This window comes from Eucyclogobius newberryi, unplaced genomic scaffold, assembly GCF_026437365.1.
Source record: "Eucyclogobius newberryi isolate DKJ021-1_F unplaced genomic scaffold, fEucNew1.0.hap1 SCAF_15, whole genome shotgun sequence".
NCBI classification, from domain to species: Eukaryota; Metazoa; Chordata; class Actinopteri; order Gobiiformes; family Gobiidae; genus Eucyclogobius; species Eucyclogobius newberryi.
The window spans coordinates 15,214,716-15,238,176 of NW_027315779.1; the positions used below are offsets into that span (position 1 = coordinate 15,214,716).

Here is a 23,461-nt window from a genome sequence, read left to right on the forward strand (position 1 = left end):
CTGGATAAGATAACTCAATTACCCAAACTACAAGGAATAATAGCCGGCTGTATGACATATGTATCATTTGTTATGAAGTGTAAGTCAATTCATTATTCATGTGGGGGGAAATAAATTCATCTAGGCTTTATCTTGTTGGACTTTTTTTTTTTACAAATGCCATGTGTTTAGCCTCACAACAGAAACATATAACACGTTTCCTAAATCCATTAAAACTAGTGAAAAACACCACCATGTTGCCATATTACCAATTGTCTTATGCATGTAATAAAGTAGTTTGTAGTTGTGTGAGTGGTAGAGAAATAACCACACGTGGTGAGGGCCACATGTCGAGCTGCGGAGGCTGAACTCTACCTCATTATGTGAAGGTGAGAATCTGCTGAAGACCCAGTGGCTCCACCTCGTCGCTGCCGTCGCCTCCACCAGACTGTTACTGTAACGTGGACCGGGTCAAGACCAAAACAAAATCAGGAACCAGTGACGCTGGCGTTCTGGTAAGTGATCTATTTCCATTTCATAATTTATGATGCATAATTGAAAGGAAATTCCTGTTCCTGAAAGGATAAGCTTGTTCATTACTTGTACATATCTTTACTTGAGTGTGGCTATTTACACAATTTGATCCGTGCCTAGAAAACAAAAAATATATGCAAAAATGCTAGTTATTTAATTTTAGATTTGATTTCAAAGTCACGCACTGCACCTTAAAGATTTTGCTGCGATGGACACTCCATCTTAACCAGCACTTTGTAAATTAAGTTAAAAGTCAATAAAGTAACAGTGGCAAATAAATTGTGTTTCAAATGTCGTTGCAAAGTGTTAATATAGGGAACTTTATTTACCCTCTGCAGTAGCGGAAGGTTCCCTGCGGAGGGCCCCTCCCTCACCCTGGCCTCCTCGGAGAGCAGCCTCTGCCACTTGCAGCTGAGACCCAGGGAGACAATTAATAAGTGATACCAAGTGATCTCTGTGAAATGGCCAGAGTTGCCTCCATTTAACACACCTTGGACTTTGTTGTCCACAGTCTTGTCCTCTAGAGCAGGGGTGTCCAAACTTTTTTTAACAAGGGCTGCATTTTGAAACTTAAACGGGGCAATGGGCCAAAAACAACCTGACAATGTTGAATTTGTTGAATGACAAAGTTAATCATTCGAAATTTTGCATTGGACCTAATTTCGATAAGCCTCCACACCTTTAATTAGACATGGAACATTAATATTAGGTTGGTATAACATCAATATGCCTGAATTTTCCCAATTTTACAGTAAAAAGTACTACATTTTTTACTTTTTGTTGTTTGGGCCAACACAGCAGGAAGCTGGAGGGCCAACAAAAATTGGTCTGAGGGCCGCATTTGGCCCCCGGGCCCTAGTTTGGACATGCCTGCTCCAGAGGGTCAGGCAGCTCTAGACTCAGCATTTTTACCAGTAAACTGACAGCTCTGTTCAAGACCAGTCTCTATCTCGTATGTCAGAACATGTAACTGTTAATTAATGATTCTGACATAAACTCTGATATTTATGCTTGCTTCTCCCATAACATAACAACATTCCTGTTTTCTTCTGCTCCACATTTGTCTTTTTCTCAGGTGAAACTATCTCAGCTTTGCTGATCTGGCCTCTTTCTTCTATCTTATTATGTCATGCTATAATGTGGAAATAAATATCAAATCAAATTTGGAATATACTTTCTTTTTTTGGCAGATTGTTGATTTCACTACGACCGTCAGTTAGGATGTCGAACAATATGGCAAAGATTGCAGACGCCCGAAAAACAGTGGAGCAGCTGAAGCTGGAGGTCAACATAGAGCGGATGCTGGTAAGAAACATATTCAAAATACATTTCCAATTGACAATTGTCTCATTCATACAGTCTTTCAACCCTTAATACATAGAGAATACAGTGGGACAAGGACATCACAATGTAACTGTTTGATTGTGTTAAAGTGTATATGATTATTTTATGGATAACAGGTCCCTGATGAGGGTTTAAGTCTAACCTGCATACATACACGACATATATATGTTTTTTAAATGTAATATAAAGCTAAAATGATCTAATTGTTATCTAAATTTGCTCTTTCCATTTTGGAGATTATTTGCATCTAATTCTTCAGTTCAGGGTATTTATTATATCAAGTTGTGTCTGTTCAATATAGATATACCCTACAGATATACCACCATGCCAACCAAACTAATGATAACCAAAACGACTGAAGTGACTGTTCCATTCTGATGTGCAGGTGTCTAAGGCTGCTGCTGAACTCATGGCCTACTGTGAATCTCACGCCAAAGAGGATGCTCTGGTGTCTCCAGTGCCTTCATCTGAAAACCCATTCAGAGAGAAGAAATTATTCTGTATCATTCTGTAAATCCCCAAAGATGATTTCTATGAAAAGGTTTAAATAGTTTGATGTCTTAAGAAATACTATTATTTATTGGACAAATACAGAACACGCCATGTCTGAGGATTGGATTTTTAGATTTAAACCAAATGGATTTCATCTTTGAAACTGGCAACACAAATGAGAGCCTCGGGTGAGGCTCATTCTACAAATTACCTAGTATTTGGGGACCCAGGTCATGTTCATGGAATTTAAAATCACAGACTTACATACTGATCCTTTGATCTTTACAATGCATGACACAGTTTACAATGATGGCAATAAAATATGTTTACAGTACAAAGGTCCTTTATGGCCTCAAACTACGCCTCTTCCTTTGCACACACTGTGTTTATTATTAACTTGCATAAGTGCCCACATTTTCAGGCCAATCAATATCTTCTTTTTTGCTTTAATGTTTTGGTCTAAACTCACTAGTCATCAAGAGAATAGGCCCACATACTTCCTATTCAAATGAATAAATGTAGGTCTCACATAAACTAGCTGTCTAAACAGGATGTGGTGGTGTGTTTGATTGCCTGTTGCTGTCTCCGGGTGAGTCCCTGGAGGTGTTCCTGTGGCTGGTGTTGGGTGGGGCCCCGCGGTGGAGCAGGAGCAGCAGGAGCAGCAGGTGGACGCACTTGACGCAGCGCGCACTGGATCCACGGCACAGCTTCATTTCACTCACTTTGGGGAGCCAATATAAGGTATGCCAACACTTTCACTCTAAGCTGCTGTCCAATGAATGCTTGTAGGGCTTTATTTTACTTTTGTTTTCAAGTTCTATAATATTAAGACACATTTGAGGAGGAAACGATCAGATGAAAACAATAGCCTGTAAACAGCGTGCTACTTGTCAAACAAAACCGATCCAGAAAAACTTGTCTGACCGAGCACAAACAGCTGAGGTGTATTATTATTCAGCCCTCATAGTTTCACCCTCTGTCATTGTCACGTAGTCTATTTCACACACAGATTTCACCACATTTCACTAAAATAACAATGGACATGAGATTGCAGCACGTTAGAAAGTGCTTTGAATGTCTCATCATTTAAACCCACAGGTTGTTTGAATTTATCTTTGCAAAACAAATGACAGTCTACTGCCAACACAATGAATTCACTTATATAAAGCGTATCAACATTCCTTTTTATGACACCAAATGGACAGTTTGACTTTTTACATTGAATGTATGGATTGTTTTGCATACGGTTTACTTGATATTTAAATATCAAATGGACCCAGTCCTAATCAGTGAGTACAGTTACATGACCAGTTAAACCAGACAACTAGAATAATCAGATGACCACATAAACTCATGTTGTGTGTTTAAATGTCAATTAATCAATGGTAATTAATTAAAGTAATTGTTTTGTTTGGAAGATGAGCATTTTAAAATGATCATGTTTTTCAATGTTCTCTTTGATTTTTGTTTTAATCGCTGCAGTGGTCAATCAAATTTGCATAATTTTCCTTGTTATTTCTGTGCCTAATCTGTGTTATTTTATTTATTTTATCATATCAAAACTTGCACAGGTGGTGACAATATGAAATAAATCTGATTACTCACATCAGATGTAACTGTTTGTATGACATAATCTGATTGTTCCAGAAATCAGATAATCCGATATTTGGTGCAACTGTGCCAGTGTTTGCATTTTCTTATTTAGCGGTTGGATAGATCCTAACATAAATGTTGGTAATCGAATTGTACTAAAATAAAAGATTGTATGCAAACAGCTGTTGATTTTAAAAGTTTTCTTCAAATAATTGTAGGGTAACATACTAGTACAAGTACTGTAAGGTTATGAATGTCCACCCACTTGTGAAGGGGGCGGGGCATTCAGGTTTGATATTGATTAAAGAATTGTTCAAGAATTCAAACATGACACACTGCCTAAGTGTGGGTAAGTTTGAATTGTATTTTTAAGAGAAGAATGGGGCACCAGCCGGATAATCGGCAATTTAACAACTCTAAAATCAGATATCTAGATTAAAGATGGTATGGACGATTTTTTTCAGCAATTTTTTATCATATTTCCTCGTGGCGTGGATAAATCATTTGTTCTGCCACGTATCAATCATAAAACGCACCTACCGCTCACCTGCAGCCGCGTCAGGCTCGTCCCAACATTTCCGCGTGCCTAAGCGCATGGATCTATCATAATATAGTTCCCTCAGTGTACGGGGCAAAATGAAGACGGAGAAAGACAGTTCGAGCTGACGCAGAAGTGGACAGAAATCTACGGGAGACAAGAGATGCGATGCGCTCCGTTGCGCTAATAAACAAACGCACGTGTGTGTTGTATCAGTCCGCACGGGGGAGTGCGCATGCGCACTTCCACCTGCGTTCTCAAATCGCCGAAAAATCGTCCATACCGCCTTTAATTAATTAATGAATTAGAAATTAATTTGCTCGTTGATCTAAAGGTTTGAGAACGTAACCGTGACATTGACCCCTTTTCTGGAAATGAAGGAACACTTAACCAAATGTGGGTTATGAAGATTTAATGACCAAAGAATTAAACCGATAAATATGAATCAGGAATATGCAAATGAGTCGATAACAGATGGAATACACTAGACATGATGGTTCTAGATCTATCTAGGTGTGTGTTAGAGTTAATTCAGCCAGCCTGTGAAGTGCATTCATACGAACAGAACCAGAAGCTGTGATCCTGAGGAGACGGGCCTGCTTGGGGTCCAAGGGCCTGCTCGGGGTCCAAGGGCCTGCTCGGGGTCCAAGGGCCTGCGTGGGGTCCAAGGGCCTGCTTGGGGTCCAAGGGCCTGCTCGGGGTCCAAGGGCCTGCTCGGGGTCCAAGGGCCTGCGTGGGGTCCAAGGGCCTGCGTGGGGTCCAAGGGCCTGCGTGGACTCCAAGGGCCTGCGTGGGGTCCAAGGGCCTGCGTGGAGTCCAAGGGCCTGCGTGGGGTCCAAGGGCCTGCGTGGAGTCCAAGGGCCTGCTTGGGGTCCAAGGGCCTGCTTGGGGTCCAAGGGCCTGCGTGGGGTCCAAGGGCCTGCTTGGGGTCCAAGGGCCTGCGTGGAGTCCAAGGGCCTGCGTGGGGTCCAAGGGCCTGCGTGGGGTCCAAGGGCCTTCGTGGGGTCCAAGGGCCTGCGTGGGGTCCAAGGGCCTGCGTGGGGTCCAAGGGCCTTCGTGGGGTCCAAGGGCCTGCGTGGGGTCCAAGGGCCTGCGTGGGGTCCAAGGGCCTGCGTGGGGTCCAAGGGCCTGCGTGGGGTCCAAGGGCCTGCGTGGGGTCCAAGGGCCTGCGTGGGGTCCAAGGGCCTGCTCTGGAGCTTGGCTCTGACGTTGTCTGGCCAAAGAAGGACTGGATCGGTTCTGCGATCTGCGTTCTCCTTGGCTCTGAGGCATTCTTCTTGGCTCTGAGGCGTTCTCCTTGGCTCTGAGGCGTTCTCCTTGGCTCTGAGGCGTTCTCCTTGGCTTTGAGGCGTTCTCCTTGGCTCTGAGGCGTTCCCGAATGAAAAGGCCGTCGTGCTGCTCCACAGATGTGGCTGGTAAAAGGCTGTGGACTTGAAAAAGTTGTAAAAGGTCCTTGCTTAATTTTGCGTGATGCAGCATCAATCACGTTTTTAAAAACGGGCACAGGTTTCTTAGTTCCGGGAGGGAACATTAGCTTCTCTTGGAAAAGTCTTTGTCCCGTAGCGTTGCATCGCTCACGCTAACTAGGCCCGAGGCCTGCTCCCAAGGCCTCATGGACCTTGCTGGTGGGACCCTGGATGGAGGGTCGAGCTTCGAAAAAAACTCGGATGGAACTCGCTCTGGAGCTCGGATGGTACTGGTCTGTAACTCCCTGCTCTTTCCTTTTGTCTTTCCCCGCGGGGGTTTTGGCGCCGTGGCTTCAGCCAATCAGCATGCACGCTGGGGTCAGAGCTGATAAGGGAACAAGATCTGGCTTTAGGCCACAAGAGTTACACAAAAGGTAAAATTGTCCACAAAACAAGTTATGAAACAGTTAAAATGACATGTTAAACACAATATCACAATATGTACATGTAAAGTCATCTGGTGGACACATTTTTGCAATCTGATGATTGTCTATTAAAACCACTAAAACCGCATAGTCTTTCAGCGTTTTAGCGTTTGTCTTGGAGAGATCGTTACTCTCTGTAATCCAAAAGGAGTCATTTGATGAAGAGTTATTTTCAAAGTTCAGAGCGTCTCTGTTGTCGCTATCACGTCCTCTTTCTTCAGAGGGCCGTAAAACTCCACACGGATAGGTGATAACACTTTAGCTTGCATCCCTGTCACCATGGCAACAGGGGGAGGACATCTGCATATCCTACATAATTTCTACCAATTGAGATTTAAAAGTTGCTCATCATCACCCATCTCAAACAATAAAGGATGGACTTTACTTAAAATCCTTTCTCTTTAATTCTGATTGTGCTGCATAAATCTGTAAATAAATTCTTTCTAGACCGGAAAATGGCCAACTTTGGAGGACACGCCATCCCGGGCGCCTTCTTCTTTCTGCTTGGTGTGTGGCTGACGGTGAAGCAAACGCTCCATCACTACTGGAGGATGAATCAGCCCAAATGTAGACAAGGGACTCCTCCTTTTCTGAAGAAGATGCACTACATTGAGGGAGGATCACTAATGTTTGCTGCTTTTGTTGGTCAGGATATTTTGGCCTCTAATCTTCTTAACTGGCCTAACTAATAGTCTTTGCTCACTGAAGTGTGTGTTTGTTTTACTGAAGGTATAATGGTGGAGCAGTTTGTCCCAGACGGCCCTCACGCTCATCTGATCTCGGGCGGGTCGTGGGTGAAGCTGATGAACTGGCAGCACAGCACAATGTATCTGTTCTTTGGGATTGCTGGGGTCGCGCTGGTCGCCTCTACTGCCTTCAGGCTAGTGCCCGTTGGTGTGGACCGCCTTGCTCTGTCCATGGCTCTGTTTGTTGAGGGTAAGTGGATAATTAGTATAGTAGCAGCAAATGGATAATAATGCCTAATAACTGTCCTCAATAACCCAAATTAATGGAACATAAGACCAGGATGCACTGAACAGTGTCATGTTTCTACCACTGCAGTAGGTCAGTGTAAATGAACACAGACCTGATGTTTGAGACCTGTCACCATTTAGAAGTATATTGCGGTAATTGATACTTTTGTCCCAAACAAAAGCCTTTTGAAGCAGAAGAATCCCAGTAAAAAAAAAAAAAAAAAATACCATTGACAGAATCGTCATCAGGCCTGAAGGAATAGAATGAACTAATGATTAGCAACATACGTCACTTATTAATCTCAAATCTTATTGTTTACTCAAAGTAATTTAAATCTCCCCATATTTGCAAATACAATGTACATTTACTAAGTATTTACTGTGACAGGCCTGTCTGACAGTGACTCTGTGTCCTAGGGTTTCTGTTTTACTACCACGTGCACATGCGTCCTGCACTGGACGCACACATCCACACTCTGCTGCTGGTGGCTGTGTTTGGGGGATCCGCCTGCTCCATGTTGGAGATCTTCAAGAGACATAACATAGTCGTGGAGCTACTGGGGTCGGGACTCTTCATCCTGCAGGGGACATGGTTCTACCAGGTCAGCCACAGTCACACACAGTAACATTCAACAGCTATGTGACTGGGAAAAACCTTCTGTTTTTACTTCTGTAATCCTTAAATGGTTTAACCTTGAAGACAAACACATGATGGGGAATAGCTCAACTATATTTACTATTTGGAAGATCTTGACTAGTCAGCCTATAAAATATAACATTCTGATTGAATATTTTTGTGTTGCCATTTCAGCGTCGGAGCAGATGATAAAAGCTACATGATGATGACCATTTATTGTTCTTTTAAGTCCTTATTTTAGTACAAATACCGGTAGCTTTATAAATTAACTTTTGCTTACGTTATGTTCCAGATTGGTTTTGTCCTGTATCCACTGAGTGGGCCACAGTGGGAGTTAGAACAGCATGGTAACATCATGTTTGTCACTATGTGCTTCTGCTGGCATTTAGCTGTGGCTGTGCTTCTGGTGACCAGCACTTCCTGTGTGGTGTGGTGGTAAGTGCATTGTTTTTATTGTCAACATGGACTTGTTTATATTGAACATCAGGCTAATATGAACCAGCGCGGCAGCATGAGTTTGTACAATGTATTCATTTTTTTTTGTTTCCTTCTATTCTTAAGCACACTGAGGAAATGTTCTGAAAATGGACGAAACATTGAAATTGGAATGAGAAACACTTCGTCTGAGTCCAGTTCCCAGAAGTCTTTGCTTCAGGAATCGGAGGAGGAATAGGCATTTGCTCAACAACAATCGCTGTTCTGGGCTGAGAAACTCACTATTATTTCACCATCATTCCTCAAGTTTGAGGAAAAAGTCCACAAACCAAAATGATCTATGTGATATCTATATATTTATGAACACTTTGTATATGTTGTATAACTATCCAGATCAACCAGTTGTAGACAGTGTAAATAAAGAGTCCCAAAAAAATTATTTCTGTATTCTTACGTATAATGACAGTAGGTTACATATTTTACATTAAATCACAGGAACATATTAACACTGTAGATAAACCAACAGATAACTACTTTTCATAGTTTCAACTTGTGACAAAAGAATCTCAAACTTAACTGGAATAGAAAATCACCCAACATAACGCACATTTGTTTTCATTTCCAGTTTGCCCGAGTTCACTGTGGCGGGGGAGGGTCAGGGGGTCGATTAGGTGAAGGCGCCGTGACAACAACAGTCGAGACAGCCTTGGTGGATCCTGCCGAGACCATGTGCTGCTGAAGCTGGGCTGGGACTGTCTGAATTCGAACCTGCAACAGGAGGGAACACATTTAATTCAACTTGGAAAAGTCAAGTGCAGCAGGAAATGAGCTCTTGCGTAACATGCAAAGTGCCCTCACCTGTGTGGCCTGGCCTTGTTGCTGTAGCTGCTGGAACTGCTGAGCAGTGACAAAACTGACTGGCTTGTTTCCTGCAATCAGCTTCGTGCCGGCGGGCATCGTGGTCAGGATGATGTTCCTCCCCAGGCCACTGATACTGCACAAAACAAAGACATGTTACTGTGTCTTTTTAATACTTCTGATACTGGTAAAGGTACTACTTTGAGGCGTTATTTTGTAGGTGAAACAACATAACCACAACCATTATCGGGATATAAACTTGCAAACATACACATTGGGCCCGAACTTACTTTGTGTTGAGGCTTCCCTTCACAATAGGTGTCATCACACTTTTAGTCTTCAGCGGCTGATTAAGGACAGACAGGGGAACCGTGATCCGGGCAGGTAACTTTCCCTTATGTTTTAATACATAATTAATATTAGAAACGTTCATTTGTAAGTTTGATTGATTTTGAAGAATGTATTGAGGTGTTTTTTCTTACCGCTTGCGTGGAGACCACCGTCGCTGGGACCTGGCGCACAGTCGCTGTCGCTGTCCCTAAAGTGATTGGTGAACCAGAGGCCACAGTGAGTCCTTTAGCACCGGCCACCACATTGGCAGCCATTGTGACCACAGAGGCACATGGTTTACTGCCAGTGGAGGTTGTCATTGTAATGGTCTGAGCAGATTTGGGCGGAAGTACACCAAGACCCGGCATTATGCGAATAGTGGCGCTGCTCTTTTCAGGTGATGAGACTGTGGTAAATGTCCTTGCTTTCTGATCAGCCATAGTGACCGCTAAAGTCGGCATCAGACGAATTGGAGTATCGGCTGTAGCTTTTAACAGCGCAGTACCAGGACAGGCTTTACTGGTGGATACCTCTCCGGAGCTTGATGCAGAGCTGGAGGCTGTAGTGGGTGACTGGTGTGTCGATGTCATATGGAGAGTTGCTGATATGCTCTTACTACCTGCAGCGGCGGCTTGGCCCAAAAACTCAGGGGTGAGTTTGACCGTGGCCACTGGAGACTTGGCCAGAGTTGCCATCATGTCCGGAGTGATCCTCAGGACCGTTTGGCCTTTAGAGTCTGTGGTAATGGAGGACGGAGGGAGGCGGAGCACGTCTTTGCCCTGGATCCGTAGGTTTGTAGCAGTTATAGGGATACCGGCGCCACCTGCAGTCTTTACACCCAACTGACCGGTGATGGACACCTTCACAGAAATAATGAAGAATGTTACAACTTCAGACATACCGCATGGTATCGAGCTGTTGCAATGATTTAATTGAATGATTGTGACTAGTTGACTTATTAGTATTATTCAACTACTGAAAATAATCCTTAGTGATGGCTGTGACGCTGAGGAAGGAAACTACTAAAACAAATACTAAATAAATGATTATATATATTTACAGGGTTGGACATTTTGCATCTGTTAATGCATATTAATATATACATTGTTTTCAGACATTTCATTCACTATAACAATATTCTATCATAAGTATCATAAATAACCTCCAGATCCACCTGTTTGATGTTTGAGCTGCTGACTCCCTGAAGCAGAGATGAAGGAGCATTTGAGGGACTTCCAGGAACTCCCGTCTGTGCTTTAGTGACCGTTACCGTGGACACAGATAGAGTGGTGGGCCCCTGGACTGGACTACTGCTGGACTGAGTTCTCAATGGCACGGACACCATGGCCTGTGCAAAATTATAATCATTAAAGCCTCTTTATTTAAAGGGACATTTTTACCATGTTACAACAGTGTGTCCTTATCACCAATTTACTTAAACTTGTATTTTGATTGATCCATGTGGAGTAATCCTGCATTGTCCTACAACTGAGGCTTGGGTGCTCAGTACTGTAAATGGGTGCTGTGTCGAAACACCGCCGAGCAGCCTAGTGTCAACCAATAGGGTTTAGCCGGAAACTCCAATGTCGGATCTGCGCAGTTCTTGCTTATCCCAAACGCGCCTATTATCAGTTTTCCCCTAACCCCTATCCCCACCCACATTGCTGTATTGTGTTGTGATTATCCAAAGGATTCTGAATGAAACATGTAGGGCTCTGAAATGTCACACTTTTCAAAAATAAAAACATGTTATTAAAATCTGCTCTATTCAATATTTACAGTATGTTCTTATTAAGAAAGACATCTGTCTTTGTGTTATGCCTGTGATTCAGCCAGAGAAACCACACCAGACATTTACAGTACATTGGCGAAGAAGCATAGCAGTCTCCACCCAGGAGAGTGTAAATCAATGTGGCTGTGAACAAAAATCACTCTGCTTTTATATGTATGAAGTTTTATCCTTCAGGTATAAAATACTCAGAGCCTCGGGGAAGCCGGGAGGCAGCCAATAGGGACCATTTTGTTTTTCAAAAACATGCGCACAATAGTGCATTGTACATTTGTGGACGAGATATAGGACTGTGCTTTTAAGATAAGATAAGATAAGATATTCCTTTATTGTCCCACATGGGGAAATTTCATTGGTGCAACGCAGGTAGATACAGAGGTAGATACAGAAGAACAGATCACTTATAGGAAGTCTGAAAAACACTTTCAGTAGAAGATCTCCTATAAATAAATAAAAAAAACAACAACCCAGATTTAACAATTTAGATTTTTGTGCTTCTTCCGCTGTCCGTGAAGTATTTTGTTAACGTCCCGGCAACTATAGTGAGAAACTTCCCAGATTGATTCATGTGAAGAACTCAATTAAGATGGAGCCAGGTTAGTTTTTAACAGGAAGTCAATAAACCTGTCTCTGTTACTAAGATCAACATTGCAAGAGTTGCATTACATACTTGTGAGAGGCCCTTTGCGGCCATAGAAACCGGCATCCTGATCTGGTGAGTGGGCTGGTGCAATAGAGAGGCTGGGTGACCTCCGGGGGCAGCAGTGAGACCAGGCTGAGCAGAAACCACACGGACTTGAGGAAGAGTACCGGCCGCAAGGTGGCTCACTAAACGCGCTGCATGCTGGGCCGAAACGGGCTGTGAGACCGGTGGAGCTGCTTGACTGGTGGGCAAGATGGCGCCCAGCTGAGGCAAAGGTGGTGGAGAGACCAAAAGCACACTGAAAAGAAAAGTTTATATAGGTAAAAGCTATGTAACATATTTTTTAGATCTTACAAAAGGGAAAATCAGAATATGTTGATATTTAGTTGTGAAATATACATTATTTTCAATATATCAAAAGGGGACATGTAATGCAAAATCAACAATAAGCTTTTAACCTTGTTAAAACAGTGTTTCCTTATCATTAGTTTACTCAAACTATTTTGACTGATTCATGCATGTTTGAGTAATTCTGTATTATTCTACAACTGAGGCGCGAGTTTTCACCTACCCCCTATCCCCACCCACATCCCTATGCTTGGCACACTGATTAAGACATGTACCCACCCTGGGCTTGTTTTAATAGTGTCAGAGACGACTGCTTTAGTCGGAGTGGTGACTGTGGAGGGCAGCGGTGACTTGGGGGTTCCAGGTGTGTTTGGAGTTGTGGGAATTGGCGACATCGGAGTGGTAACGATGTCTCCATCCAAACATCCAGGTTTGTTGAGCCCTTCTTTACTGCCAGACTTCTGTCACACAATAAATGAACAGAATACATCGAGAAATTAAATAATGAATAGTAAATACATTACTTTTGGGCCAAAGTGTTGACTCACAGCCTTAGGGGCAGGCTTGGGCTTCTGCTGCAAAGCTTTTCTTGCTTTGGCTGCTGCAGCTTGTGCCTGATGTATTCGCTCTGTACATGATAATAAATAATACATGTGAAATACGTTTTGTACCCGAGCCATTTTATTTGACAGTATTATTCATATTACTTACCAAACTCTTCCTGGCTGCGACTACGGTGCAGATAAATCCACAGTTTACGGCCAATATCGTACTTCACACAAGGGTCTTTTTCATAGTGAAGTCGGTCCAGAGCTCCACTCACTACTGTATTTACCTAAATGACAGAACATCCTATTTTAAAAACATCTTACAATATCAGAGATAGTGTGTTTTAGGTTATCCGACCTGTGCACTTGTAACTTCTGGAGCAAGAAACTGAGAGTCTTTTAACAGCTCACAAATCTCTGCCCTGGTCCCTTCTCCATTGGGTAATCTGGCTGCAGCATCCCTCACTGGTGATAAAACAAAATGATCTAGTGGCTTTATAAATGTTACACCACAAAATTAAATTAACCCCATTTCTAACCTAGAGACAGTATAGTCACATATGGGGGTCGGTCTGAGCGCAGCAGTGTGTGTTCTCTGGCTTTGTTGAGTGACATTTCTTTATCAAACACTCCTTTAACTGGTCCCACCACAGACTCGAATCCATGCATCCGGAAGGTGAAAGCTTTGTGAGGCTGATTGTATCGTTGCTGTTCCTGCAAATGGTACAAAACGGTTTAACTGCACCTTCAATGATAAAAAAAAGTACATTCCCCTCAACAAAGACTGACCTGGATTTGAAACAGCTGCTTTTCATCTCCAGTACTTGGTCGAACCACATAATCAGTTGATCTGTAGTAAAATAAATATTATTTCATTTTACCAACATAACAGACAAACAAAACATTACCATTATGTTAATTCTACTGTACTGTATCTTAGATAGATCTTACACTCTTGGAGTGGGTGAGGTCATTTCTAATATTTCTTCATTTTCCGTCTAAAAACACAATACAAAAATAATGTTTATTCTCAATATATCAATTATTTTTAGTTAGATTTTTTGTGGTACCTTTATAACCAAATCTTTAGAGTCCAGCCACAGTTGAAATAATGCACTAAGGTCTTTCTCTGTTTCCTGGGTTGGACCAATCCACCTCCACTGTTGAGTTTCATCCGAAAACTCCACGAACGGTAAGAAACCACTGGGTAGTGCCATGCGACCATCTGACAAAGAAAAAACATAACTATAGCTCCCCATTCACAATTGATATTTTACAAGAACAACTTACTAACCTTTGGTCTCTCCAGCAAGAAACTGGAGAGCTTGAAGAACCAGGTCAGACCAACAAGAGGCAGAAGAAAACCATGGATTTAGGGAGCTGGCTGGAGAGCACTGCCACAGCTGAATCTTCTCTTCAATCTAAGAGATTTGAAATGTCCAGTTTGCATACGTTTAAACCACTAAAATATTAAATTACAGAAAATAATTTTGTACATACTCCAGATGTGGTGAGGGATTCTGTTCTTAAAATGCTCTCCAACAAACTGAAGAAACTAATGGCAATTTCTTCAACTACAACAGGGCTGTTCTGACTCTCATCCAACATTCTGAAATACAGTGTGGTATAATTTATATATAATAAAGAAGATTAGGAGTTTTTCACATGTATAACAGTACATTTAAGCTTACTCCTCTTTGATGTTGGCGAGTGGAGAAGAGGGAGTGTCTGGCAGAGAGTTGATCATGTTTGCTGTTGGAGCTGAAGTTGAGTCTAGACCAAGAGCGTCACCAGGTTCTTCACACTCAACTTTAATTGTTCTCATTTTCTTCTTCCGTCTTTCCTCTTTGATTTTCTTTTTAGGCAGAGAAAGCTCAAATAATGCTGAGGGCAAAATACAAATGAAGAACATAATCATTATAGGCAGAGTTGTCAACTCTCACACATTCAGCTTGAGTCTCTCAATACTCCATTCTGCAATACTGGTTTGTGCTCGTAATTTTCTTACTATTGTTGATGCGGTTACCAGTGTTGGTATTTGTAAGATGTCCTTACCATTGTTAGCATTGTATTATTATGGCAATATAATAGTCAAGTTACCAAAGAAAAGTTTTCTTTTCCCACTCCTTACATGCATACCCTTTATTTGTTTCTGTATTCTTTTTGTTTTGTTTTGTTATTGTATTTGTATTTGTGATTTATCTGCATCAACTGTCTACAAGTGTGCAATTTATGTTCCATTCTAAATTAAATCACTTGAATAAATAGATCAAATAAAATAAAAACATGGCATGTATTGGTTTCTACCAAAATCTCACACCAAGGTTTGATGAAAAGTGGACCTAAAAGTCTGTGTGTTTGTTTTAAGGAAATTCATATTGAAATACATTTTTATTTGTTTTTGAAAATCTAGAAAAAAATCCAATTTAAAAAATGTGATCAATCAATCGGTACACAAAATCAGAAGATCAGGAGTTTCCTCTATCTAGCCACTTCATTATCATTCACTTTCTTTTTACTCACAAATTTGTCCTTTTCGTCCCACGTTTGCTCTTGAGAGTATGTCTCCAAAGTGAACATCAGAGGTCACAAGATCCGGGTGGTCCTACAAAAATATATCATTAATTGTCTTCATTATTGGGCAGCATATTCTCAACTCAAACTGAACTTACTGGCTGCCGTTTCCTCTTCTCCCGATGATTGTGCAACATTCTCTTAAGGTCCTGTTCTCCCAGTTCTAATTTCTCTGTAAGTGAAAAAAAAAAGCGTTGACAGTTTTTACCCCCCAAGAGTAGCAGTAGTTTTTAGATTATACAACGATCATTCACCAGTTGTCCTCATGTCTTGAGTAGAGAGGCTTGGGAGGACCCTCAAAGATACAGTAGGTGTGGGAGAGGAGGGCGACTGGGGTGTTGAGGTCCACATCGACAACTCTATAATATACAAGATATTTAAAATAGGATATCAGGCAATTACAGGCAACAATATTACTATTATTACCATCATCGGAGGAGGACGCATTGCTGTCACCACACTCTGCTTTAACCTCCTTCAATATGCGGTTGAGTCGTCTTCGAACCCTCGGCTCCCGCATTTCAGCATGACTTTTACTTAAAGCTTTTCTTCTTGGGGGATAGTCCTGACCGTTATGGACGGCATAGTCCAGGAGCTCCTAGAAAATCAGCATGTCATGTCAGACAGCAGATAAATTGTGTACAGTATATCAAAAATAATACCTTTCTAGAGACAAGGATCTGTTTCAGGAGCTTGTGGTAATACTGCTGACGAGCGTACAATTGTCGTTTCTTCTGGGAATTGGCACATAGTTGTCTGTATTTGACCACCTCGGGGTTGAAATAACCATCTGTAGAGGGACAACAATGTTGAGGGATTGTTTTAAAGACATATTCAATATTACACTAAATGGCCTTGGAATCACCTCTGAATAACTTTTGTGCAAGATGAAGAGGATTTCCAAAGTGAAAGTTTCTGTCATTGAATAAATCACTGATGGTTCGATCTTGTTCTGAAATATTATTGTCTGGAAACTGTGGCAAAAACTGGCGTAGGTGCTGTTTCTGAGCGTCCGATAAAACTTCCGTCCAGGTGCTTTCTCTCAGCACAGTGAAGAAAATGTCAGGCTGTCAAGAAAATGTGGCATTAAAATATGATTTAAGAAGGAGACTTAATTTGTGCAGCGCGCTCACGTCCTCCAGCAGGTCCTCTGGGAGCGTCACTGTGCAGTCTCCAAGAAGACAGTCCTCTGTGATATGTCCACTGCCCCCCGCTTTAGAGTCCAGAGGGTCCAGCATGTGAGCCATAGGATCCATGCTTCACTGTGGTCACAGACACGGTTATTACAACAGCATAATCATCATGAAGTCTAAGTGGAATTGCTCACAAGGATCCCCGCGTTTTAGCTGAAACTTTTTGAGCAGCGCATGTTGTTGTCTTCAATGTTCCACATAAGTAGCTCGCGATGAATGAAAGACATCTTAAAGTATGAGGCAAAGCCCTATAGCATATTACGTGACGTGAGTAAGTTACAAACCATATGTTGTATGTTTAGCAATAATGCGACTCTATTTCACTGAGGTGCTATTGTACATGTCCTTTCACGAGTCGCCACATTAGCGCAACTAGAAAACACTTACTACAGGAGTCTTGTCCAGTAAAACGACACTTACCCTCGTATCTGTTTTGAGTTTGTTGTAGTTATAGATCCATGGTTTTCAGGGTTTTTTCTCTTAATGTTTTTGCCTTTAGCTCAAGGGGGAAGTATTTGACTGTGACACCGCTCTCTTCTTCCTCTGCGCGTGCACGAGCCATGGCACGAGCGCATTATCGCCCTCTGCTGATCTAAAGGACAAACTGTTTTATTTGGACTTGGATTTGAGGCACACGATTATAACACAACTGTTGCAAGGGAAGTTATAGTTATATTATTTATTTATCTGAAGCTGTTGTCCAGGGCCAGGCTCGCTCATTTCAGGTAAGCGCCGAGTCTGATGTGAACATTCAATCCTCATTCGTCCAGGAGTGTTCCACCTGGACTCTGTTTTTAGAAAAACAAACGTTTTTTAAATTCAATCAATGAACGTTCATTTACACAATAAGGACCTTAGGATGGCTTAGCTTTAATGCATTTGATATGCATCAAGTTTGCATTCAATATTTTAGTTATCATGGGCTGTTGTAGTACGTCACACTTAAAACCTCTCTCTGATCATTTACACACGTCTGTCATAAAGTAATGAGTGGCCACTAATTTTTATGTTAAGTGTGATAACATGCCAACTTCAAACTTCAATTTACAATAATTATTTACTTTGCTTTTGATGTGAAGTGTTTGGACAAAGACAGTAACAATATTCATTGCAATAGTAAAAAATATAGACAAGTGAGTACATTTACTTGGCCAGTAAAAATTGAATAGAATAGTTAGATAACCTAATAATTACACCTGAATACTGCTGTGTGTTTACACACACAAATACAATCTGATAACATAACAATAACTGTTGTATTTGGAAGACAACTCTTTTGTCTTTGGCACTAGTTTCCCCTTAAATAATAATAATAATAATAATAATAAATAATCATAATAATAATAACCATAAATTGTGAAAGATCAGAAAGAAACCAATTATTATTATATAAAATATCTGATATAAATTATTATATCAGATGTAAATATAACATTTCAATAATCCAATAACGCCAGAAATCTGAAAATTCTTAGATTTTTTGTGTAAATTGGTCATATACCGGTAGCTGTTTTGAAAGTGTGGAAATATAAACAATTGTGAGAGAAGATATAAACAACTTGCATTGGGTGCAGTGGGACACTCTGGCTCCGCCCCTGTCGTACTGTAATGCAGGGGAAGTGGTCCATCCCTGTGGCTCCTGACAGTGAGGGAGGCACAGGAGCTACCAGTGCTCACCCCCGTCTGCATGCGTTGCTTAAAAAAAATAACTTTCTTGTTGACATAGTGTTTGTCTGGCGTCTCTGGGAGCATGGCTGAAGGTGCAGATGGAGAAGAAGAGATCCAGTTCCTGCGGACGGTAAGAGATGCTGTTGTTGTGTTTGTTATAACCATTTTACAACTTACAACACAAAGCTGTATTTGTATAATGTGGGGTGATAATAGACCTGTGGGTTGGTTGTCTGTGTTAAACTGGGATTGGCAGAGACAGGTGGTTTAGCCTGCATTGTTATCTATTTTTAGCCCTGAGTTTGTTTGATATGGGTTTTTTTTTGTCTTTGAGATGACAGGTGACAGTACAAATGTCACTGTTACTAGTGTTAGAACGATCTAATATATATTCTTTCAGAGTCAAGTAAAAGTTGCTGACTGTGTATGGAAGTTGTAAATGTAAAAGTGCATTTCCAAGGACAAGGATGAAATGTCTGTTCTAAAAATAAGGAATAGTAATTGGTAACATGAACCAGAGCTCTACTGGTGAGGAAATCTACAATTGATGCTGTGATTTAGATGTATGTCTGAGCTTCTTATGTCAATTCATTCATTCATGGGTGCTTGAATACGATTGTTTCAGTTATTTTGTTAATACTTGGAGTTTTAATGGTCAGACATTAAATGTTACACAGATCTTGTCTATAGTTTCATTAGGACTTGTACATGAGTCTATTTCCCTGGTGAAAGTGTCTGCTGGACAACTGATCAGATTTCCTCCTTCAGAAGTCTGTGCCAAAGACAGTGGAAGGGCATTGTGGCCTCCTGACAGTCTACTTCTATATGCAACACCTCTGAGCTGAAATAGTCTCTGTTGATGCCGGGCTATTGTTAATATTCAAGTGTAACTTGAGCATGCATCAAGAGTAAGACTGTGTCACTAAACTCTGGTCGCTTCATTAACCTATTTTTCAAAATCTTTGGCTATTGGATGGTATCAACAAAACATTTGTGTTCATAGCACAGGGACACCTGTTGTAGTCCTAAATGTAACTGGACCACCTTAATCCAGCCCATCTCCTGTAAGTGGTGTCTGTGGTGTAGATCTTAAAAAAAATATTCAAATGTCAGTTTGTTGTTGAGCCTCAACATGTTTTACATCTATATTTATTGCACCAGAACTGACAAAGTGCTCCAATATAATTATACCGGTCTTGATTAGTTACTTTGGATTAATGACATAATAAGAAATCACTTGTTTCATTCACATCACTCAGTACATTAACTTTCAGGGACACATTATGTTACCAGTAGAGGCATCTGTTTGCCTTTGGGAGCCTTATATTTTGGTGAACCTTATATTAGACTTAAGTGACTTATAAGATCTAACTATTAACCAATACATCCACTAAAATCTTGAAAAGTTAATATCAGCTTACCCTATTTGCATCTGGTTCAGTCCAGCAAGTTATTGATAATAATTGTTACTCCGCCTATTTCTAGTATTTTCTTAGCGATGGAACATGTGTCTGCACTTGTGTCCTCAATAAAGATTATACAAAATGAATGAAATAATACATTGAATAGCCCAAATACTACAGAAAAGTGCTTTTAATGAAGAATTTGTTACACCAATGATCGCGGTCAGGCCACTAGCCACTTGCCTGGATTCAAATATGGCCCACACTGGTTTTTCCCACTTCTGCATTAGGGACATGGGCAGTTCAATATACTTAACTTTCCACATATTCACCCTCTGTTGTAAACAACTAGGGTGTGTCAGTTTAAGTGTAGTTAGCCCCTCGCTTCAGACAGGTATTTTTCACACTCTCACCCGGACGACTGAGGGACACAAACATGATCGCTGTGCACTGCTCATACTGTATGTCAAATGTTATTGGTGAGTTAGAAAAGAGAGCGAGAGAATCAAAAGTGCAGATTTAAAGTTGTTGTTGAGAGTAAGGTTTCTAATTGTGTTAGTAGGTTGGCTGTGGATTGTGAGGCGTTGATTTCTGGCCATTAAATCGTAAAATGTGGTGGTCTCCAGAAAGGGATGTGTGAACAGCAGGTGCAGGGGACCGAAATAGAGGCTGGAGGAGTGGGCCGTGTCCCGGAGCCAGAGAGGAGGCGGATTAGCACTGGGCCTCTGACACGGGCCACAGAAATACAGTAACACATGCAGGAGGGCACATTGTTTTGCCTGAGAACAACAGCTGTCTGGATGACTTCAGCCTTATTTCAGTTGTCTTAAAGAGAAAATGTTTATTTATAGTGAAGTTTGGACATTAGGAGCTGGTGAGAGATGGTATACGACAGACACTGACAAAAAAACAGGTTTCACATTGAATTAATGAGTGAAAGTACAAATACATGTACAAACAAAGGATTTAAGTAAAAGTAACACATCAAAAATCTACGTAAAAGTATTAAAGTGTCTGTTTAAAGAATGTTCTTTCACACAGATTGAGAACTGTTAAAGACTTGTGCTGATCTCGGGTCAGCAGTAGCAATTCCAATACATTTGCATTTTATGGCTGAACTATGTCACTTTTCTGGTGGATTATGTTAGATGTTAATGCTTTATCTGGAATGTTCCACAGCCTGTAGTGCTCACAGTCAATCAATGTATCTATCAATCTTGGACCCTTTCTATTCTCTGTGTTATAAATCAATATATATTTGTCAGTGAACATATTTTCTTACTGTTGTGTGTAATATGTCCATGAATGTGTTTTTAGGACGATCAAGTGGTGCTCCAGTGCACTGCGTCCATCCTCAAAGAACAGATCAAGCTGTGTTTGTCTTGTGAAGGCTTTGGAAACCGGCTGTGCTTCCTCGAGACCACCTCCAATGCACAGGTGCATGATGCAGATAGTAGTTAGAACACATCATAACTGCATCATTATTGCTACTATTTACCACTGTTAATATTATGTCATCATGTGGTTCAATTTAAATGTTTATCGATCATTGTCTCATCATTGTTTGTGTTTTATTGCAGAATGTACCTCCCGACTTGGCTATTTGCACTTTTATTTTGGAGCAGTCGTTGTCAGTGCGAGCTTTACAGGAGATGTTGTCCAACACATCTGTGGACGAGGTAAATAACAACAGGTCTAAACGTGGCTCAATGTATTTTTAAGTGATCTCTAAGTCTCACACAGGTTTTCTTTATTTGTAGGCCGTTGATCTGGACAAATGGGTACAATTTATTCTATTACCACTCTATTTATTCTTTACATTTAGTTTTGTGTTTCATTTTGGAAGTCAACACGGTCAGCACAGAGATAAATAACTTTTTAGCTATTTTACTGACTATTTAATGACTCCCTTGGCCAGTCTTCACAAGGCGGAGGACACCGGACGCTGCTGTACGGACACGCTATCCTCCTCAAACACACTCATTCTAGCATGGTGAGCTACTGTCCTCCCTGGTCACACAATCCGCAATCCTTTTGTCTAATTTTGTTATATTTTACAGTACCTGAGTTGTTTGACCACCTCTCGGTCACTGACAGACAAACTAGCCTTCGACGTGGGCTTACAGGAGGACTCCACAGGTATTCGTTGCCCTCACCTTGTTCGTATTGTACATTTTGTTACATTTTGATGCGCACACTTTCAGGGGAAGCCTGCTGGTGGACCATACATCCTGCGTCAAAACAGAGGTCTGAGGGTGAGAAGGTCCGGGTTGGAGATGACCTTATTCTTGTCAGCGTCTCTTCAGAACGATATTTGGTAATTTAACATCTGCTTCATTATACATCATGAGAAGTATTTGTTTAAAATGAACTTGCTGCTCTTCAAAGCATCTTTCATATGCGAGTGGCGACCTGATGGTGGACGCGTCTTTCATGCAAACTTTGTGGACCATGACCCCTGTGATGTCTGGATGCGAGCTCGCTGAAGGTAGTTTTTCAAAAAAAAATCTGTTTAAGAAATAAATGTGGTGATACAAGTGTCTTCTCTTGATCAATGCGTTGATGCTTTTTTCCGTCAGGATTTTTAACGGGGGGTTATGTGCTCAGACTATTTCACGGTCACATGGATGAGTGTCTGGCCATCCCTGGAGCAGAACAAGGCGACGATCAAAGAAGGTCATTTTACTGTTTCATTACATCATGCAAAAACATAGCTAAATCTACTGAAACATTTATTTTGTACCGAATGACACCAGTCGCCTAAACACAGTTATTTTTGACTCCAGAGTGGCTCACTATGAAGGTGGCGCTGTCTGCAGTCACGCACGCTCATTGTGGAGATTAGAGCCTCTGCGTATAGCGTAAGTAGCTTGTCTCTTGCGTTTTAATGTGGGACCTTTATGAGCCCATTATTGTGGTCTCTGTTTTTAGGTGGAGTGGCAGTCACATTAAATGGGGCACGTCTTTCCGCATTCGTCACATCACCACCGGCCGATACCTCTGTCTGGACGAGGAGAAGGGGCTATTATTGGTCGACCCTGAGAAGGCGAATTCCAAGATGTCTGCTTTCTGCTTCAGAATATCAAAGGTCAACTTAAGTGTTTGGCTGGACTAAATGCTATGCTAAACCTTTGATTTCTTGCCAATTTGAACCAATTGGCAACTAGATGTGTGGTTTGAGGGATTGCCAGGTTTGCTTTGAAAAAAAAATCCAACTGGAATAAACTAATTCATACAGTTATTTAATCTAATAATTGGCCATTTTGGATGCCTTGAGCAAACGTCTGAACCAGAAAAGGAACAAAAACAATTTCTAAAGATTATTTACACATTTGATAATGTTCTGGACGGTGTGCTGCAGTGTATTTTCAACAAAAAAAAGTGTGCCGCCCCTCAATACAGATTGAAAAAAACTCTTGAATAGGTATTTACGCTTTGTGTTTGATCTACAGGAAAAAATTGAACTGACCCAAAAGCGAGACGTGGAGGGAATGGGCATACCTGAAATAAAGTACGGAGAGTCCATGTGTTTTGTGCAACACGTCTCCACTGGACTTTGGCTGACGTACGCCGCTGTCGATGCCAAATCCGCTCGACTGGGCCCATTGAAGAGAAAGGTAACTTCAAGGGAAAAACATACTGTATAAACTCTCCTTCTTGCATTGTTCAACTCTAACCGCATGAATCTGT

General features: G+C 41.3%; 4 protein-coding genes across 11 annotated transcripts in view; 3 read left to right on the forward strand and 1 right to left on the reverse strand.

Moving 5' to 3' along the window:
- The first annotated feature begins 375 nt into the window (after positions 1-375).
- gng8 (guanine nucleotide binding protein (G protein), gamma 8) lies at positions 376-2,377 on the forward strand. Of its 2 annotated transcripts, XM_072445554.1 has the most exons (3): positions 376-494; positions 1,704-1,818; positions 2,243-2,377. In XM_072445554.1, exons 2-3 carry the CDS (start codon positions 1,735-1,737, stop codon positions 2,369-2,371), a joined length of 213 nt encoding a protein of 70 aa, XP_072301655.1. In that variant the 5' UTR covers positions 376-494; positions 1,704-1,734; the 3' UTR covers positions 2,372-2,377. The 2 variants fall into 2 exon arrangements, with proteins under 2 accessions (XP_072301655.1, XP_072301656.1); XM_072445555.1 differs by lacking the exon at positions 376-494 and having other exon boundaries at positions 1,626-1,818.
- Positions 2,378-6,796: 4,419 nt separating this feature from the next.
- Positions 6,797-8,726, forward strand: tmem45b (transmembrane protein 45B). Its single transcript, XM_072446201.1, has 5 exons — positions 6,797-7,016; positions 7,101-7,307; positions 7,763-7,947; positions 8,275-8,417; positions 8,544-8,726. Exons 1-5 carry the CDS (start codon positions 6,827-6,829, stop codon positions 8,653-8,655), a joined length of 837 nt encoding a protein of 278 aa, XP_072302302.1. The 5' UTR covers positions 6,797-6,826; the 3' UTR covers positions 8,656-8,726.
- A 122-nt stretch (positions 8,727-8,848) lies between these two features.
- Positions 8,849-17,228, reverse strand: nfrkb (nuclear factor related to kappaB binding protein). Of its 3 annotated transcripts, none has more exons than XM_072446191.1 (25): positions 17,121-17,228; positions 16,641-16,769; positions 16,373-16,574; positions 16,170-16,297; positions 15,934-16,105; positions 15,762-15,866; positions 15,606-15,679; positions 15,457-15,538; positions 14,625-14,817; positions 14,434-14,542; positions 14,228-14,354; positions 14,004-14,158; positions 13,885-13,931; positions 13,723-13,783; positions 13,473-13,647; positions 13,292-13,398; positions 13,097-13,220; positions 12,934-13,013; positions 12,665-12,843; positions 12,065-12,335; positions 10,780-10,953; positions 9,758-10,465; positions 9,566-9,669; positions 9,276-9,411; positions 8,849-9,185 (listed from the first exon to the last, which is right to left on the reverse strand). In XM_072446191.1, the coding sequence occupies exons 2-25, from the start codon at positions 16,761-16,763 to the stop codon at positions 9,054-9,056; spliced, it is 3,768 nt and encodes a 1,255-aa protein (XP_072302292.1). In that variant the 5' UTR covers positions 16,764-16,769; positions 17,121-17,228; the 3' UTR covers positions 8,849-9,053. The 3 variants fall into 3 exon arrangements, with proteins under 3 accessions (XP_072302292.1, XP_072302290.1, XP_072302291.1); XM_072446189.1 differs by having other exon boundaries at positions 12,665-12,846; XM_072446190.1 differs by having other exon boundaries at positions 12,665-12,846; positions 16,641-16,764; positions 17,121-17,142.
- Positions 17,229-18,390: 1,162 nt separating this feature from the next.
- LOC140360805 (ryanodine receptor 1-like) overlaps positions 18,391-23,461 on the forward strand; it is a 45,867-nt gene continuing 40,796 nt past the window's right edge. For 4 of the 5 annotated variants that reach the window (XM_072446207.1, XM_072446202.1, XM_072446203.1 and 1 more), the window contains exons 1-12: positions 18,391-18,498; positions 21,089-21,208; positions 21,352-21,450; positions 21,532-21,552; positions 21,690-21,764; positions 21,832-21,910; positions 21,976-22,088; positions 22,160-22,259; positions 22,351-22,447; positions 22,558-22,632; positions 22,703-22,859; positions 23,224-23,388. In XM_072446207.1, the coding sequence (XP_072302308.1) occupies positions 18,451-18,498; positions 21,089-21,208; positions 21,352-21,450; positions 21,532-21,552; positions 21,690-21,764; positions 21,832-21,910; positions 21,976-22,088; positions 22,160-22,259; positions 22,351-22,447; positions 22,558-22,632; positions 22,703-22,859; positions 23,224-23,388 (1,149 nt within the window). In that variant the 5' untranslated portion in view covers positions 18,391-18,450. The remainder of the gene's footprint in view (positions 18,499-21,088; positions 21,209-21,351; positions 21,451-21,531; positions 21,553-21,689; positions 21,765-21,831; positions 21,911-21,975; positions 22,089-22,159; positions 22,260-22,350; positions 22,448-22,557; positions 22,633-22,702; positions 22,860-23,223; positions 23,389-23,461) is intronic. The other variant, XM_072446205.1, reaches the window with a different exon arrangement.